The sequence below is a fragment of the Calidris pugnax genome, unplaced genomic scaffold (assembly GCF_001431845.1).
Source record: "Calidris pugnax isolate Ruff unplaced genomic scaffold, ASM143184v1 scaffold44, whole genome shotgun sequence".
Lineage (NCBI taxonomy): Eukaryota > Metazoa > Chordata > Aves > Charadriiformes > Scolopacidae > Calidris > Calidris pugnax.
Window position 1 is genome coordinate 5241964 of NW_015094506.1, and position 17438 is coordinate 5259401.

Genomic DNA, 17438 nt, shown 5'->3' on the forward strand with positions numbered 1-17438 from the left:
TGTCCTTAGAAAAAGGAGAGCGAGCTTCATGTCTGCACCTGTGCCCTCCATAGCCAGGATGCTCTCAGCTCTCAGGCTGCTGAACAGTCTGCTTGGCCCGATGCTTGGGGGAATCCCAGGTACTTTATTAAATGGTTTGAATGTCTCACGCCCTCTGAATCAGCGCCTTGAGGTGTCTTCAGAAGGCTTGTGATGGTTAGAAGTGTCATTTTGGTTAGAGAGAGGGCTCTCTCGTGGCTGTTACCTGGCATTTCCTCTCTTGTGTGGTGGTTTCTCCTCATCCCCGCTGGTCCAGTTCCAGCTCACATGGTTTCATTCTGTTGACTAAATGCCCTCTGCCCCAGCTCTGCTTGCTGGTTTCTGTGCCCAGCCTCGGTACAAACCCTGGCTGCCCGTGGGTTTGTGGAGAATGGCTCTGCCCTTAGAAAGGAGAGTTTGCAGCGTGTTTCAGCAGGCTCCGATCGAGTATCCCAGACAGGGAGCTCAAGCCCTGTCCCGGGGGTGCCCTCCTGATTGTGCTGCTTGTGCCGGCAGGTTCCAGAAGAGCAAGGCCTGCCCCGAAGGAGAGGAGTGTCGCTATGCCCATGGCCAGGACGAGCTGACGGAGTGGCTAGACCGCAGGGAGGTGCTGAAACAGAAACTGGCCAAAGCCCGCAAGGACATGCTGCTCTGCCCCAGGGATGACGACTTCGGGAAATACAACTTCCTATTGCGGGATGGCGTATAGTAAGGGTTGGAGGGGGGAGCCTCTTGGCTGGAGAAACACGGGGCGGGTATTCCGAGAGTGGCAGTAGCAGGGAGAGCGAGATCTGTGTCTCGCAAAGAGAACTTTTTATTTTATTTCGTTTTAAGATTATGAGACGATGATTTATTAGTGGTGAATGAAATCGTGAATTTGATTCTCCTTGGCCAGCGAACGCCATGCTCACTGAGTTTGTGATCCATCTTCTCTCTCTTCTTTCCCCCAAATTCTCCTTCCTCTCCTTCTTTTTGTTTTTGCTCTCCTTCATTCAAAGAAAAGAATGCTGTCTGTACTGGGCTGCAAATCGGAGAATTTCTCCTTGTGTCATTCTCCTGCTCTTCATTTCGGAGTGTGGCTGCAGAGGTCTGGAGGACAAAGCTGAGAGAAAGGGACAGACATCAGGTGAAAAGGTGACCATGAAGTTCATGTGCTCCTTTTCTCAGTGCTTCAGAACAAGCCCCGCTTACGCTGCTGCAGCCGGCCTGCTCTCCTGGGAGTTCATTACCAGAAGAATTAGGAATCGAGGTGCAAAAGAAGGAAAACCACTAATATGGTTTAAAACATCTAGGCTTAAGCTCCTGCTGTCAATCTTGCCCTAAGGCATCCACTGGCGCTGAGGAGGGTAACAGCCGTCCGGTATAAAGAGCGTAGCTAAAAGCAGCAAAGTAATAGAACTGCTTGCAGCAGCAGGAACTGCATTGTAGGTGACTTCAGACCGTTTCAGCTGACTGTACCCAGAAAGCAAATTGGTGACACCCTCATTAGATGTCTTTCTCAGTGAGTGACAGGTATTCAGGCTGGGTAGTTTGGTTTGGGTTTTCTGGCTGGTGTGACTGGTGCAAGTAAGGCTGAAGCCATCTAGAAAGTGTAGTGGAGACTGTGACACACCCTGTGTCACTGCTCCACACAGCAGTGTCAGTCAGGAGGAAGGCTGTATCCAAAAGGAGCCTGTGTTTCTGTCAGCTTGTGTTCTGAAGAGAGGGAGGGAGGTAATGGGGTTCCCTTCTTGCTCTTTAAATGTCATGTGTTACTCATTATTTAGAGCTGCGTTTTTCTGTGCTCTGCCAGAAGAACTGGGTGGGGACCCATTTAAAAAGACACTGTCGAGCAGCACGGGCGATGCTTTGCTGATGGGAATCCAGCTGGAAAGGTGGTTAGGAGCACTGGGGGTCCAGCCCCCTCCTCCTCGGAGCCCAGGCAGGGAGCTTGCGGAATCACAGCGCAGTCAGGATGTGACCCAGGGCAGGGACCGCGGTGGAGAGTGAGTGGCACAGTGGGACCCAGCCAAGCAGCTGCTCTGGGTCCTGCCTGACGTGTGCCACAATGTGGGAACCAGTGATGCTGAGCTCTGGACCAGGATTTTTGGCTTTCGTAGTGGCAGCGGTGAGAGGCAGTCCTGCTCTGCTTCCTGACGGTCTCATCCTGTGAGCAGTAAATGTGTGTCCTGTCCTGAGCTTCCCTCTCCTTCTCTCTTCTGCAGTCCAGCTGCACTCTGCAGTTTTGCATGCATGGATGGCACCATCCACTCAAAACACAAATACGTCTCCCTCCCAGCCTTTGTAGGGGATGTATTTTTCATACAGAGTCTCCCAGGACAGCAAGCTCAGAGCCCTTGGGGCTGGCAGTGCTGTATTTGTGGTAAATACAATCTGGCTGTGAACTGCCCAGATTGTACCTTCTCCTGGTGCTCCTTGTGCTCAGCGGGTCAACTTTATAAACAGAGAGAGGCAGGGGAGGAGGTAGGCATCAGCTCCTGGGTTATCTTGTCCTCCTCTTCTTGGAGGCGGAGAGGGAGCGAATGTGGATTGAGGAACGTTGGAATGTGTTTTTATTTTTAAAACGAATCTGCATCTCTAGTGTGACTCTAGCATTCGCTGCGCCGTGATTTCTCATCCGATAACTTGTTTAGGTTACAGAGTGGGTCGCTGCCCCCTCTCCCCATCTCTGCCACGAGAGCCGAGCTGCTCGGTGGGGCTTGGGAGGTTCGGGTCGGGGCCGAGGCGGGGAGAGGGCGAGCGTGTGGGAGGCGAGGGAGGCCCACGGTCACGGGGGTTGCGTCAAGTATCTCTTTTTGTTTTCCCTGATATGATAACCTGGTCTGTGGTGTTGCAGTACTTTGTCACCAGACTTGTTTTAGTGTGTATATATGTGACCCCTCCCATGAAACATATATACACAGGTATTAAATATATCGCTCTATATAATATTATATGTGTGTGGTATCAAAGGAATCTTTTAAATGAGGGTAAAGGAAAAGGACTCGGGCCAGGAAACGCAGCATCTCCAGTTTAAATATGAAGACTTTTATTTGGGTTAGGGAAAGGGAAATAACAAAGAGGGGAGGGTTTTATATAGATAGGTATAATTTTTGAGATGGGACAGGTTTCCCTGTTCAACATTTCTGAAACCCCCTAGGATGTCCTCGCAGTCCCATCTCAGTGAAAGAGTATTATACTGCTAACTAGCAAGTGAAGTTTTAATGATAAGGCTTTGCTTATATTATTTAAAGGGACATTGTGAAAGGCAGGAAGCTTCACAGTTAACTTCCCAGGCTCACTTTATCAAGCCAAGAGGGTTCTCTTCAGCACATTTTGTACTCTCAGCAGAACAGCTCAGTGCTCACGGCTCTACAGCAGATAAACCACAAGTTGTAGGGCTGCTCTAGCGGTGCATTCACAAGTCTCTGTGATAACACTCTCTTTTCATCATTGGTGTGAAAAAAGAAGAAAATTTTGCAGCGCAGAACCAAATTTGAGTGTTACTAACAAAAGAAGCAGTGTTTTAATTTTACAACATCAGAAGAAAATCTCATATTCTGTAAAACCACTGCAGACACACACACACTCACACAGAGTAGAGACTTTGATTTAGATCAACTTGTTAAATGCTGAAGGACTTAGTGAAAATCTTTTCCCAAATCCTTTGGTAGGGGCAGGGATTTACATGACACTGGTGTTGGAGTTAACCTTGCCTTTACAGGGGGAAATAAAAAAAAAAAACCAAACCAAAAAATACCCTACTTAGCTTGTATGAAACTGTATGTCAAAAATGGATGGATTTTAGCAAGTGAAAGGAAAAGATAGCAAGGGGATGCTGCAGTTCTGAGCTGGGTAGTAATGATTTAGAGTCCTTTAATATGTCTTTGTATTAATATAATTTAAGAATACCACGCTTTACTATTAAAAAAGAACTTAGTATCTTTCATAAGGTCTAGTATCAGGATAATAATGTAGATGTTTTAACAACATTTTTGTTCTTAAATAAAAAAAAAAAACAACAAACTTGCTTCTTTTAGCCTTTGTAATAGAAAATAAAAGTGTGCACTTTAAACCCTCTCCTGATCCAGTGTGTGCTTCATTTTTCAAATAACCCGCAAAGGCTTTTTATCTCCGTTTCAGGTTTCCCTGCTGTAAGGAGGAAAGCAAAGGGAGCACTTCAAGCATTGGATCCTTTTCACTTTCTCCCATCTTTAAGTATAATCTGCTGCTCTTCTTGCTGAGTGGAAAATCGCCCATGTGTGTATTAACAGATTCTGCAGTTGTTCATCAGACGTACAGTTCTGGTTAACTTTAGGTGTATTTAAGATTTTTTTTTTTTTCTTTCCCCCAAGCACCAAGAATCTACGTGCTCTGCATTAAGACATAGTTTCAGGTGTTTGGGTAACCTGTGTTTTGAAACCTCCAGTAATCAGGTCTTGTAATCACCTTCACATAGAGGTCGTTCTGCCGCTCTGTTTAACTGGGTCAGCCAGTTCTTTTGCCTGCCAGCGTCCACCCTGCCAGGGAAAATGCCCTTAGCCCTGCCCACCGAGTCGCATGCAGCTTGAGCCACGACAGGCCTCTGTGCAGATTTCCCCTGGAGACGATGCTGTGTGGTGAAGATCACACCTGAGGGAAGAGGCCAGTCTGAAAACATTTATTAATAAAACTCTTTTATTCTTTATTTTTCAAATTCATCATGGTGCAGATTAATCTGGGATTCTTGATGAAGCCAAAACTGGAGATGCGGCAAGGAAGTCCAGTGGAGACACCCTGCTACTGCTGTATAAACTGACAGAGTGACCAGAAGGTCACATCCAGTGAGCCCTGAGATTTGTTGCGCGTCCCCCCAATGTGCTGGGATACAGACACAAGGGCTCTTGTCCTTCTGCTCATAGGAGGAGAGGCCTGAACGCAAGCTTGTAGTGCAGAGGGAATGAGGAGGCCAGCGCGCTTCCAGGGTGCATCTGTTGAGTAGGTACAATGTGAGAGGCATTAGTTTTACCCTGCACAGGTTACCAAGGTCATCAGTGATTGAGGGGAGTTCTTCCAGTACAACGGGGACCACAACTGTCAAATTGTGAGGCAAACAAAGCATGAGGAGAAAAACGACAGTGTTTTGCTTGCAGGTTTGAGCCTCAGCTGTAAACCCATCCTCACCAGTGTTTCTTCATTGAAGAAAATAAACTTGTTGAAGAGACAGGGAAAGGAGCAGTGACTTCAGTATTCCAATCCTCCTAGGAACTTCTGCAGATACAAAGACAAAGGGGAGAACCCCATATCAGCCAGAAAGGATCCAGGTCTTATGGAGGATTGAGGAGAACAGGGGTAGAGACCCCTGAGAAGTGGGAGGAAGGCTTCGTACTAAAGGCCTTTAATGCTGTCACACAGCAGCCTGGCAGAGGGAGTTTGCCTTGCAAAGCCTGCAAGCTGCAAATGGGATTCCATCCCTGCCCCATCCCTGGAAGTGTTCAAGGCCAGGCTGGATGGGGCTTTGAGCAACCTGGTCTGGTGGGAGGTGTCTCTGCCCATGACAGGGGGGTTGGGAATTCAATCTTTCAGGTCCCTTCCAACTCTAACCATTCTGTGATTCCTAAGCAATTCTGTGACTGAGTGTGTCTGCCCACGCTATAGGGAAACGTTTCTGGGCAGTGACAACAGGTGATGCAAGTGCTGTCATCACTCTTAATTGTGTTTGCTGCAGCCGTTGCAACCAAGAACAGGGCCGGGTTGTGTCCTGTCCTGTGCACAGAGAGCAGCAGCCTCGCAGGAGCTGTAACCTGGGGAGGTGTGCTGGTTGCTGGCTGGGATGGAGGGTGTTTGCAAGGGGAAAACGTTGGGCAGAAAGTGATGTGCTAAATAAATGAGCAGAAAGTGATGTGCTAAATAAAAGAGAGCTGGATGGGGGTGACTGGTGGGAGAGAAGTGGAGGAGGAAAGGCTGCAGGAGCACTGGCTGGAGCAGACAGCCGTTTGGTGCAGGGCAGGGGAAGGTGCTGAACAGACTTGGTTGGGTGTCTGTAGGGTGGCTCTGGGCAGAGGTCTTGTGGACAGCTAACTCTTGGGGCTTCCTGGAAAGCCATGAGCACAGCTCAGGAGCTCTGTGCCGTGTGTTATCCAGCATCACCCTTTCTCCCTGGAATGGGATGGGATGGAGGCCCACCCATTCCAAATAACCTCTCTTCCTTCCCGGATGGATTCTTACCTCCTGCTTCTCCGCAGTTCCCTCTCCAGACAGGAATAGTGGGTCCTGGTGCCCCCAGGGAAGGGGTGGTGTTTCCAGAAAGCAGATCCAGGTGCAGCAGGGACATGAGCAAAGATAGATGAGATTATAGCTCCAGCTGACTCCTTCATTGCAACAGTCCTGGCCCTGGTAGCTCTTGAAACTGCCCCTTCCGTGATTGCTCCTCTCTGCATTTTAGCTTATGGATGGCAGCGTTCCAGAAAACTACTAATTTTTCCTGAGAGCCTTGGGAGGCACAGACACAGCAGAGAGTCCCAGGAAATAGGGTTATTTGCTACCATCTGAATTAATCCTCCTCAAAATGATGTTTACTCGGGGCTGGAATAGAAATCTCTAAACCCAGATGCCAGAGAAGATTTGGCTTGCTTGGAGCCAGAAAAATACTCAGTGCTGGAGGTACTCTGGTGTATTTCCCTTGTTCTCTGTGGATTTCCTCTGTCTGCTTTAGCTGTGGGCTTTCAGTAGTGCTGGGGCCCTCCAGGCAGATGGTCAGGAAGGATGAAGAGCTGCACAGTTTCTCTAATTGAATATCAAGGCACACTCCCCTGTTTGTACCCCAGCAAAGCTCAGAGGCAGAGAGGGGAAAGTCTTGCTTCCGCGGGAGCGAGATGGCCTTAGTTTTCCTCAGCCAAACGGCTTGAGGATAATTGCAACGCGGCAGGACGTTGACCCTGGGAGCTGCGGTGAGGATTCAATACAGAAGCACTGTTTCAAAAGAGGCTTTCAGCAGCCTGGATCTTCTCCTGCTCAAGACCCAAGTTTTCATATCTTGGCATTTGGGGATCAGGAGCAGCCAGATTGCCCTGACTTCTAGGGGATTGGTTGTCTTTCAGCCCGCATGCCTTCCCCAGGCTCAGCTGGCTCCTGGATCTGTCCACTGGGCTCTGACCTCTTGGATCATGGTGCCACAGGATCCCTGCTCCTGCCTGGGGCCACACTGTTCCCAGGAGAGGTGAGTGAAGGACAGATGAGGTCTTTAGAGCCAGCCTCTGTGTCTTGAGAAGGAGGCAGCCGGAGGAGCGCTTATCTTCCTTGCTGTCCCACCCAACGGTCTCTCATAGACCCTAGAGGGGGGCCCAGCAATCACTGTCATTGGATTTCCCCATTCTGCTTTAAACACCTTGGTTTATTGCTGCTCTTGGCACCTTCTGGGCTCTGCGTCATGCCAACGCTTGTTGAGAGAGCTCCCAAAGCCAGCTCTGCCCAGGCTCCCGGAGCGTTTCTGGAGCAGGGTATTGCACAAAGGCAGCTCTAGGTGTCCTTCCTGCCCAGGGCAGCACAACTTCTGGTGATCCCAAGAGTCTTTCTCACGTTTTCTCCCTCCCTAGCACCTAGTTTTCTGGCAAATGGCATCTCACAGGGGAAGGCCACGTGCAGAGGAGCAGAGCTGTGTTGAGCCCGGCTGCCACGTGAACACCCTGAGAAGGGGGGGATATCTTGGCAGGAGTGTTGGGGAAGCAAAGCTCATTAGCTTTTTGGCACTCATTTTGGCCAATTATTTTTTAGAAATCCTTTTGCCTCAGGCAGGAGATGCAGGCGGTTCCTTCCACTGAGCTGCACCGTCCGCTCGGGGATCCTGGCGCTGCTTCTCCACACAGGGAGACACGCACGTATGTACACATACGTATGCACTGTATGCATGCAATGCCCTGCCCCAGGAAGGGACACCCCCTTTAGAGTTGGGAAGGAGGCTCAGTGCAAGGCCTCATCAAACCTGTGTGTCTGTGTCTCACCTTGATACCGTCAAAAGTACTTAAAGGGTCACGTGCCCACACTTCAGGTGCCAGGCAGAGTCTTTAACCAACACAGAGCCCCACTCCCACTTTTACCACCCTCCCACACAGGCTTCTTCCTTCTCCCACCTCATTTTTTTTTTTTTCAAGTAATGTGCTGTGGATGCAGACACCTCTGGTCTGGCCACAGCTTTCCCTGCTGCTGCTGTTCTGAGTGTCCTTGTAGCTCCATAGATGTCTGCTGCCACTAGCAGTAGCATCTCACCCCTGTAGAAGACAAGGTGCTGGGATGTGGGGCAAGCACACTTTCAAAAAGGCCACAGTGAAACTGAGCTTGCTGGCCAAGGTGAACAAAATTCCCTATCAAGCCCAAAGTACCATGCAAATAAATAGTTAAATATGGCAGCTGTCAGCGGCGTGTGCATTTGTCCAAGGAGCTAGTATAACAAAAAATCATAGATGTCTGCAAAGAGGCAGTGGCTGACCTCTGGTAAAAGGTTTGCTTGGATAAAAGAAGAAAGAGGAAACCACTTACCACGCCAGGTTTGCTGCAAGAACCAATCCCCATGGGTGGGCCTGGAGCCTTCACACAGACCACGAAGAATAGGTCTGGAACCTGGAGGAGAAGACATCCCTGTGTGAGGTGATATGGAAATTTCTGAATAATAGCTGTGGTGCTAAGGTGAATGGTCTCGACTGACTGAAAAAAAGAAAGTTGTTTCAAGAGCAGCAGTACTTGTAAAGCTTCTAGCATTTTCTTCAGAGTGTTGTCCTTATTTCCACATACCTTCTATAAGGAAGAAGTAACCTTCCTTATCTGTCACCACAAAATCCCATCAGTAGTACTGGCTTCTTCCTCTCCCCTCACAATTACCTGTCAGGGGCAGCATGTGCTTTGGGGCATTGGCTGCCAATGCACGTGCCCCAACTCAAACAACAAATAACAGGAGGTTTTCTCACTGAAGAGGCATTAATTTGACTCTCTCTTCTTCTTAGTTTATGTTTCAAATATAAAAAGATATTTACATATAATTATCACTTTGCCAAAATGAGTAGCCAGTTCTAAGGAGTGATGGATGGGTGGATGGATGGGTGGGTGGATGGATGGATGGACAATGCTGTTGTGTAAGCTTTGTGTCCTTAGAAAATGAGACAAAAAAAGTTTTTTATTTTCTAAAATATTTCTATATTATTTCCATTAGATTATCAAGCCTTTTCTTTTTATCTGAGGAAACTAAGATTACAGCAATTAGTAGTAATAACCATTCATGCCTTTCTTTGGTTAAATGTCACTGCTGCTGGTGATTTCCCTGCAAGCTGTGCTTTCAGACACCTGTAATAAACAATTAAGTTTCCTTCTATTAATGGTGGCCTCAGAAATTGGTGTGCAGCCAGGTGCCACCACCAGGTAGAAGACTCACAGAGACAATTTGCAGGAGTTTTGGCCAGAGGAGCCACCCAGCTGTGCCACTGTCTCTTGTTTCAGGGCTGAGGGTGGCTGCAAGACACCAGCAGGAGAGGAAACAGTGGAAAAGCAGATCCATAAGTGCTGTGGATGTGGCCCTGTGAAGGAGTTGAGGGAGCACTCTTGGAGCTGAGGGAAAAATGGCAACTTGGAGAGGTGCACAAAGAGCCCCCTTGCCCAGCTCCTTGTACTTGAACAGGGTTGTATCAGAGAAGTCTTAATGTCCAAAATGATCTCTTTGGGTCTCACACTGCCGTGAAGGCTGTACCTACCAGTAACATCTGAGCAGTGGTGCTCTGCAGTTCCAGGTGCACTTCAAGCCTGATGACAGATCTCCATAGAGAGATCCCTCTAAAGACAAGAGTAGAATTAGGGGTTTTAAAACCCCTGGTTTTAAATGTCCTGGTACCAATAGAAGTAACAGAGCCCTACAGAGAGGTGAAGTGGGGAGGCGGGGGGGAGCAAGGTACAAGAATTTGGTTGTGCTTAAAAAAAATGCAACTCTTTGGAATGAAAATGTAAAAGGAGGGAGAAAATGGACCAAGGCAAATGTTGAAGGACCCCCACTCCTCCCCTCAGGACTGTGTGCAGCCATGGCACTGCTGAACATGCTCCTCAGGCAAGTGTGTCGAGGGACCCAGCAGCACTGCTGGCGGTGTGGGTAGCTACACTGGAAGGCCTAGAGAAAAGACACTGAAGATAGCCCTGACCTCTGCCATTTAAATTTATGTTCCCAGAGTTTGGCCCTCTCCATCAGGTTAGGTTCCCCCTTCTTTGTGCTACCCACTTAGGGCCAGCATAAGTTGGCTATAGCTGGTTGAGTCTGTGAGAAAACACACTGCTAAGGGCTGACTGGGTTTCTGAATGATGGAGCAGAGCTGCTGAGACTTCCACTAACATGGGATTACAGTAATAATAAATAACAATCTGGTCTAGTAACAGTGCAGCCAGCACAAATGATGCAACCTGTGGCCATGCCTGCAGCTTTCCAGAGCCAACATTTCAACTTTGTTCTCTAAAGCAGCTCAAGCACTCTCCTTGGCGGGACACAAGGGCAGAGGGACACTCCCCACTGCTATGACTCTGCTCTACAGAGCATGGTTTCTGCTTCCCCAGGGCTTGAAGTCAGAGCAGCGGTTATGCATCCTACTACTGATGTTACCCAAGCTCTTCTCCTGGGCGGGAGCTTGATTTTCAGGGATTATGAATCAAGAAGGACACATGTTGGCAGGAGACTTTGTGGACATGACAAATACAAGATGTTATATGTGCTCTCAGATCTCTAAAAAAAAACCCAAAACCTTGTAGATGTCCATTGCAGGCTAATAATTCAAAATGCTAAGTGAGAATTTCTTCTCAATGAACTTCATTTTCTGAAGCCGTGTCAGTCAACTGCTGCAGCAGCTGCTATGAAGTCCTTCTGTGCCTCCAGACATGCAGTCAGATGTTTGTCCAGCTTTCAGGGTAAGTTGGAGCCTGGGGCAAAACCAGGAGGTCCAGTTACACCTGGCATTGGGCAGCTACCACATTCCCAGTCACTTTACCTTGTCATCATTTGACGAGAAGAAGGTCTAGGCATATATGACAATAGCTCTCCCAAATGTTAGCAATGCCTGGCAGGACTGAGTGATCCCACTCCATTTGCCTTGGCCAGCCGGAATCGATCAGAAGATTTTGAGAAAGGACATGGAAGTCCTGGCTGGCAGGGTGTGCTCCAGGAGGGAGCGATCACTTTTCTTGCTCCCAGCGGCCAGAATCCACTGACTTTCAAGAATGTTTGCAGAGTCTGTCTACCGGCTCCAGGTTTGGGTGGGTGGAGGACACCATAACGGCCTGGGGTTAGTAGGGGGCCATTCTCCTGAAATGGCTTCACCACTGATGGTTATCACTGTCTGCTTTCTTACATTCTCTCTGAGAGTGTGTGGGGAGCAAACCACAGGGAAAACCCCAAGAAGTTGTAATGCAGTTGTATCGTAATTAAGGATTCTAACAGAGCATCTACCTTGTGATTTCTGAGCCTGATTATATTGGGATATAGATCATGAAACTTCCCCAGCTAATCTGAAATTCCCAACCACCCAGCCTGGCTAGGCAATTCTTTCCTTTTGGTTTTCGTGGAGTAAACCAAATGCATTTCCTTATGGGACTAAACACCACGCCGTCAGGAATGAGCAAAACCCTATCACTTTTTCTCTAAATCCTGGGCCAGTGAAATGCTCCACATTAGAAACAAGAAAAATCCTTCTGACTTCACTCAGTCCACTTTCATGCTCAGAGCCACGCACAGTTTTGCTGGGCTATCCCCAAGAGCTGGGGCTTACAGACCAGTGTAGGAATAATCCGGTTCCTATCAACTTGTACCGGTGCTGTAAGGATGTAAGGCAAAATGGACAGGACCAAACTGTGAAATAAAGGCACTTCTCAGTGAAAGAGAAGACCCCAGCATATGTAAGATGCTCCTTCCCAAGCCAGATCCTGATGAAGAAGATCAGACCTTTATCTTCCTGTCTCCAGTCCATCCCTTCACGCTAAAAAGCTTCACTAAGAGGAGAGGAGGGGCTTTGCATGATGAAGGTCTTACTTAACCAGCTGTTATCAGAGTATTTGCAGGCTGCGTGAACTCTCTTGCCTTACATCGTTGCTCCAAGAGGAGGCTGTCGGCTTTCTGATAAAACTCTGTGCCACTTATGAAGAGAAATTCTGGACTTTTGGGATGATGCGCACTTGATAAGAAAGATGCCTTACGCCGTTATCAATACTGACTTAGAGGGAGGGACGCAGGGTAAGGGTTGCATTATATACAAGTGTTGTCACTATCTGCAGCTCAGAGAGCTGAAAAGTTCGCAGGCAGATGCAGACAGCGTGTGTACCTCCACGGGGCAGCCTGAGCAGCTCAGAGCTCCTCACAGCCTCCCTTCAGAAGATCCCTCTCCTGCTGTTTGCAGCCAACGCGTGTACCCCTGACAGCGTGCACTTGCTGCTTTTTTTTTTCCCCACGGCGTGTATATTTGTTATAACACCTTGGGAAGGAAAAGGGTGCTGCCTTTGCAAAGTTAGATAACTGGCCCAGTTCTTTGCTGCCGGATTGGCTGGGAAAGGGCCTGTAAAACCACGCTGGCCAGCCGCCTGGCCCAGCCCTGCGAGGCTGCAAGCTATTTCCACAATTGGCCACTTCAGAGTGGGAGAGGGGGAGGTGAAGACAGCCAGGCAAACTGCATCTCCGCCAGGCTCCTTCCTTTCCTCCTTGTTTTTACTCTCAGCCGGAGTAGTTTGGCAAGCCCGCTGCGGGTGCCCCCGAGCCCTCCTCACAACACCCAGGGCGGTGGGGTGTAGCGTTGGCGGCCAGGCACCTGGCCATCCCTTAGCCGTGCTAGCGCAGTCCCAGGACAGGACATGTCAAGCTGCAACAGTCCCGGGGGCCCCACTGCCCTGGACTTCCCTGAAGTCCTGAAGTCCCTGCTGGAGTACTCCTTACCCTGGACCAACAAGATGACAGGTAGGATTGAGGGAACGCATGCTGGGGTTTCTGGTTTGATTTCTCCTTCCACTCCTTAAATTGACAGGCGAGAAGCGGGCAGAAGATCCTGTTTGCTGCAAGCCCTTCAAGGGTGTGTTTCCCCCAAGTGTCCAAGTCAGACAGGGAGTTCTGGCACTGAGTGTGTTGTGCAGCTAGGAGGAAAAACGGCAGCAATGGATTGATTACAAAATCAGTCAAGAGTGCTGAGCTCCTGATCCTTTTAATCTCTGTGCTCAGCTACTTCTTGGAAACCCTCAAAGCTTTGTGCACAGAGGAGGCTTGGGCACAAATCTCTGTGCTCACGTAGCAATCCTGGAAGTCACTCCTGTCCAGGTTGTCCCATGGTTAATAACTGCTGAGCCTCCAGACACTGCTTCTTCCCAGATGTAGGCTGTCCAGGGAGCCTGGCATGCGTGATGCAGGCTGACTATGTGCAAACTTTGTGTTTGATGCTGCAGTTGTTTATCAGTGGAAAGCTGGGGTAGGGAACACATAAAATGTTGTGTTTTCTTTGCAAGAGCACTTCTGTACTCTTAGGCTTTCCTGCTATCTGTGCAGTGTCCTAGAAAACAAATGGAAAGGACCCAAGAGGTTATTTAGTCTGGGCTTCTGCAGTGCTGAAAACTTTGTGCTTGCTGGACTGACCACTTCTCTATTCCTGGGCATGCTCCAAGTGCCCATAGCACAACTCAGGGACCCTCTGGTTTTCGATAGGATGCCACATGCCCTTGGCAAGCTGCTTTTTGTTTGTTGTGTTTTGATGTTCACTGACAAGTTCCGGGGAGGTGTGTGGGAATACCTTGGCTCAACAAGCTCATGTCTAGGCACGAGTGAGTTGAACTCATAGAAGCAAACATGCACTGAGCTGGCTCCTCTGCAGTGAGTTGCTACCAGGACATGCCGACGGCTCGGCAGTCCTGAGGGGCAGCATGATCCAGGAGGTGGGAGCAGAAAAGTCAGATGCACAAAGTAGAAAGGGACCCAGCTCTTGCTCTGGAGTCAATGGGAGAAAAGGCTGCTGCTGCAGCAGTAAAGCGTTCCTGGCAGGAAAGGCAGCTGCCTATACCTGCTGGAGTACAGGGAGCCCTTGGCACTCGCATAGCTCACGGTGGGAAAGGGGTTAATAGGGCAAGGGGAGCTGCCATACCCGCTTAAGGGGCTCATTTTGTCACATTGCTCTGCTGAGGCCACCTGTGAGCTGGCTCTCTCCTTTGCTGAGACTTTGCCCATTAACGGGTGTGTTTACATATCACACAGTAGGAAGCTGTGTGTGGGGACCAGGGCATGTTTTCTGAGCTAATTGATACCCAGGTAGAAAGCAGACCTGGCTGGGAGGAGGCAGTAATGGCCAAGGGAGACTCATGTGGTGTAGAGCCTTGCTGTGGCTAAGCTGAAGTTTGGCTGCCTTTCTGGATCTCTGGCCTCCACAGCCAAGTGGATTGAATTAATCCAAGGGAGGAGTGCTGGCAAGATTTATCTGTTTGGCACAAGTTGAAGTGGGGGGTAAAGGGGGAATCAATGATTCGCAGAGGGAATCATTTAGTCTTAACTCAGTATGGCTTATTTGGCAGCTGAGAGTGCTGTTTCGTGGCAGCTTTCTTCTTCAGCCCCAGGACCACCCTGCCTCTCAGTATCACCTCCCGTAACCCTTGGAATTGTCCTTATTATGCCACCTCCCTTCCCTGGCCAGTGTTCCTGTCATAGCCCTCTTCCCACAGAGCTCAGTTCTCTCCTCCTGGATCTCCATACCTATACACCACTCATCTGGATTTGCTGAGTCTCAGGCTTCTGTCTGAAATGTGTTCTGCTATTCAGACCTCCCAGTGGGGTTTAATGTACATGTTCCCCCTGACCTGTGCCTAGTGCTGGGCTGCTTCTTGCTTGCCTCCCTGCTGCATCAGAGCTGGGCCGTTCTGCGTCATCTGGCCCTGACAAGACTCCCAGCAGTAGCAGCCAAGGCCATGGCATTCCTCTCTTCACATCTCATTGTCCTCCTCTTCCTTCTCAGCTGCAGACCAAAAGAGAAATTGTAAAAATCCAGGCAGATCCCATCTTAACCAAGAAGGTACAGCTCATGGTGCAGTGCCCGCTTTCTGCTGGCAGTGGTTTGAGCCCCTAATCCCCAGAGGAGGCCAGAAAAAGCTCTCAGAGCAACCTCCCTCCTTGCTGGGAGGGCAGAGCTGATGCCCAAGCAGGGTGCTGTGAGAGGGAACCCACAGGAATGCTCCCCAGGAACTCCCTCCCGCCTTCAGGCCAAGCAGCTAACACTGTACAGGCTTAAACCGTCTCCAAGCACAGTCACAACCCAGTGGTGGTGCACAACAAACCTTAGCACAGTGGAGTGTGGGTGGAAATGTGCTGGAGGAAGAGCATGGTGGATCTAAAGGGAAGAGCCCTGGAGTAAAGGCTGCTGAGTGGTTTTAATAACCTCCATTCATATGGACGTTACCCAGCAAAGCAGTTGGCATTTGAGATCTGCAGGGGGGGAGGCACACAGAGCCTGTTCCTTGAAGTAGTGTTGTACAGTACTGAGACATAGTGACATCCCCGGGGGCTTCCAGCGTCAACAACAATGGAACAAAGCGACTATGAGAGCCGTAACTGAATGGGAAGCCTGCGGCCTGCCCACTTTGGCTACATCCCCTCGTCCTGTTCCTAGAAGCTGCTCCTTCCTGAACTCACTAGGTTGTGTTCTCCTACAACTTGCTGTTTCCCAGGCAAAAGCACCCCTGCGAGCCCGCTGCCCCTTGCCAAACTGTGTGTGCTGCCTCTGTCATGTGTGGTCCAACATCTGTGTTTCATTGCCCCATGTGAAGTGGCATCTCCCTTTCACGCATGTGCTTTTTTCTTCTGCCAGCTGAGCTTGGCATGGCAGAGGGAGTCCGCAGAGGGCGAGCAGCAGCCCTGGAGCTGGGCAGTGGAGCATGACCTGTTCTGCCTGCTTCTTGCAGCTGGATTTATCAGCCTTGATAAACGATGCATTAAACCGTGCTGTTCCAGCCTCTGACCCACCGCCTGTATTAACAAGGTGGCCCTTTTCCCAGCTCCCTGTTGGGCAGCATGCACGCAGGAGTTGCGTCAGGAGTCCCACCCCTGTCCCCTGCGAAGGAGGTGGCAGATTCAGCCTCCCAGCCTACGCAAGAGAAGTAGCTGGCAGGTAGGGCAGCTCTCTGTCTGGCGGGGTTGGATGGAGGCGTCCCCAGGTCCTTGTTGTAGTAAGGCAACAGGGGAAAGCACCTACCCCATGCGACTTCCAATCTGTTCCTTTTCCTGGGGAGCACAGGGAGGAATTCAGACATGATTTTGTGTCACAAAGACCATCAGGGTTTATTAGCAAGGGTCAGGTCAAATTGGGCCTTGCAACCACAATGAAACGTCTGAGGTTTGTGGAAGAGCAGCTGAACCAAGCAGATGCCCAAGTGTCTACCCGGGAAGAAGCGGTCCCTTTTCTGCTGGCACTTAGAAGGACATCTCTGCCCTGGCACCTGTGGCTCTGTTGGGTGCGGATGGGACCATCCCAGGGAGGTTGCCCACCCTTTCCTTTCCCTGCTCACAGTGCTATGCGGTAGGTTTGCTTCGGCCGGCCCTTCTGCGGCAAGAGGCAGCAACTGCTGATGGGAGAAGCTTGTGGCTGTAGCGTCTGTCACTTCTGCGAGCTTATTCGTTCTGCAGGAGAAGCTCCTCTGTATCCGCCTGTGCTCTTGGGGATGAACTCGGCAACACCTTCTCCCTTTGTGTGTTCAGAAGCTTAAATCCCAGCATGACATCCCTGTTGCTGGAAGAGGTGGACCGGCTGGGGAATTGCAAGGAATCGCTTGTGATCATGAGAACTTGGAGAGGCACCCCCTCCCCTCCTCCAGCTTCCCAGCCACGCCAGCAGCCACAGTGAGGTCCTTCTCCCTGCTAACGCTATATAGGGCACGCTGCTGCGGACATGATGTAGGACAGGAGGAGATTAAGCGCAGGTCATGTGGGAAAGGTGATCTCGAGACCCTAAACGAGGATATTTAAGGGCCGGCTGGATCCCTGGCACCGGCTGAGGCGCTTACGCGACCTCCGGGCCCGCCGCCCTCCCGCGCCGTACGGCTTGCCCCGGCGGTCGAGCCCAACCGGACCGAGCCCGGAGCCGGGGCCGAGGCAGCAGGGAGCAGCGCTACGGCTGAAAAGCGGCTCCTCGGCGCCGCGCAGCCCGAGCCGCCCACACAGTCCCCTCAGCCGGTAACGGTCGCCTCGAGCAGCGGCCCGGGGGGCGAGGGGGGGGCTCATGCGCACGCGCAGAAGCGGCGCCCAGGAGGCGAGTGGCGGGCGCGCGCCCCGCGGCAGGCGCTGCTCCTCCTCCGCCGCCCACGCGCGCGCTTGCCCGTCCTCCCCCCCCCCTCGCCTTCAGGAGCAGCTGGCGGTGACGCGGGAGGGGGGCGGGGCTCCACATGCTAACGAAGTGCCGCAGCCGGCCCCCGCACGTGCCCCGGCGGGCGGAGGG

At 50.6% G+C, this 17438-nt stretch overlaps 2 protein-coding genes across 10 annotated transcripts in view; both read left to right on the plus strand.

Annotated features, from left to right (window-relative positions):
• ZC3H7B (zinc finger CCCH-type containing 7B) overlaps window positions 1-4077 on the plus strand; it is a 46183-nt gene extending 42106 nt beyond the window's left edge. For all 8 annotated transcript variants that reach the window (XM_014963934.1, XM_014963937.1, XM_014963940.1 and 5 more), the window contains exon 23: window positions 535-4077. In XM_014963934.1, coding sequence (XP_014819420.1) covers window positions 535-727 — 193 coding nt within the window. In that variant the 3' untranslated portion in view covers window positions 728-4077. The remainder of the gene's footprint in view (window positions 1-534) is intronic.
• An 8546-nt stretch (window positions 4078-12623) lies between these two features.
• Window positions 12624-17438, plus strand: part of TEF (thyrotrophic embryonic factor) — a 23609-nt gene continuing 18794 nt past the window's right edge. For both annotated transcript variants that reach the window (XM_014963602.1, XM_014963601.1), the window contains exon 1: window positions 12624-12937. In XM_014963602.1, the coding sequence (XP_014819088.1) occupies window positions 12835-12937 (103 nt within the window). In that variant the 5' untranslated portion in view covers window positions 12624-12834. The remainder of the gene's footprint in view (window positions 12938-17438) is intronic.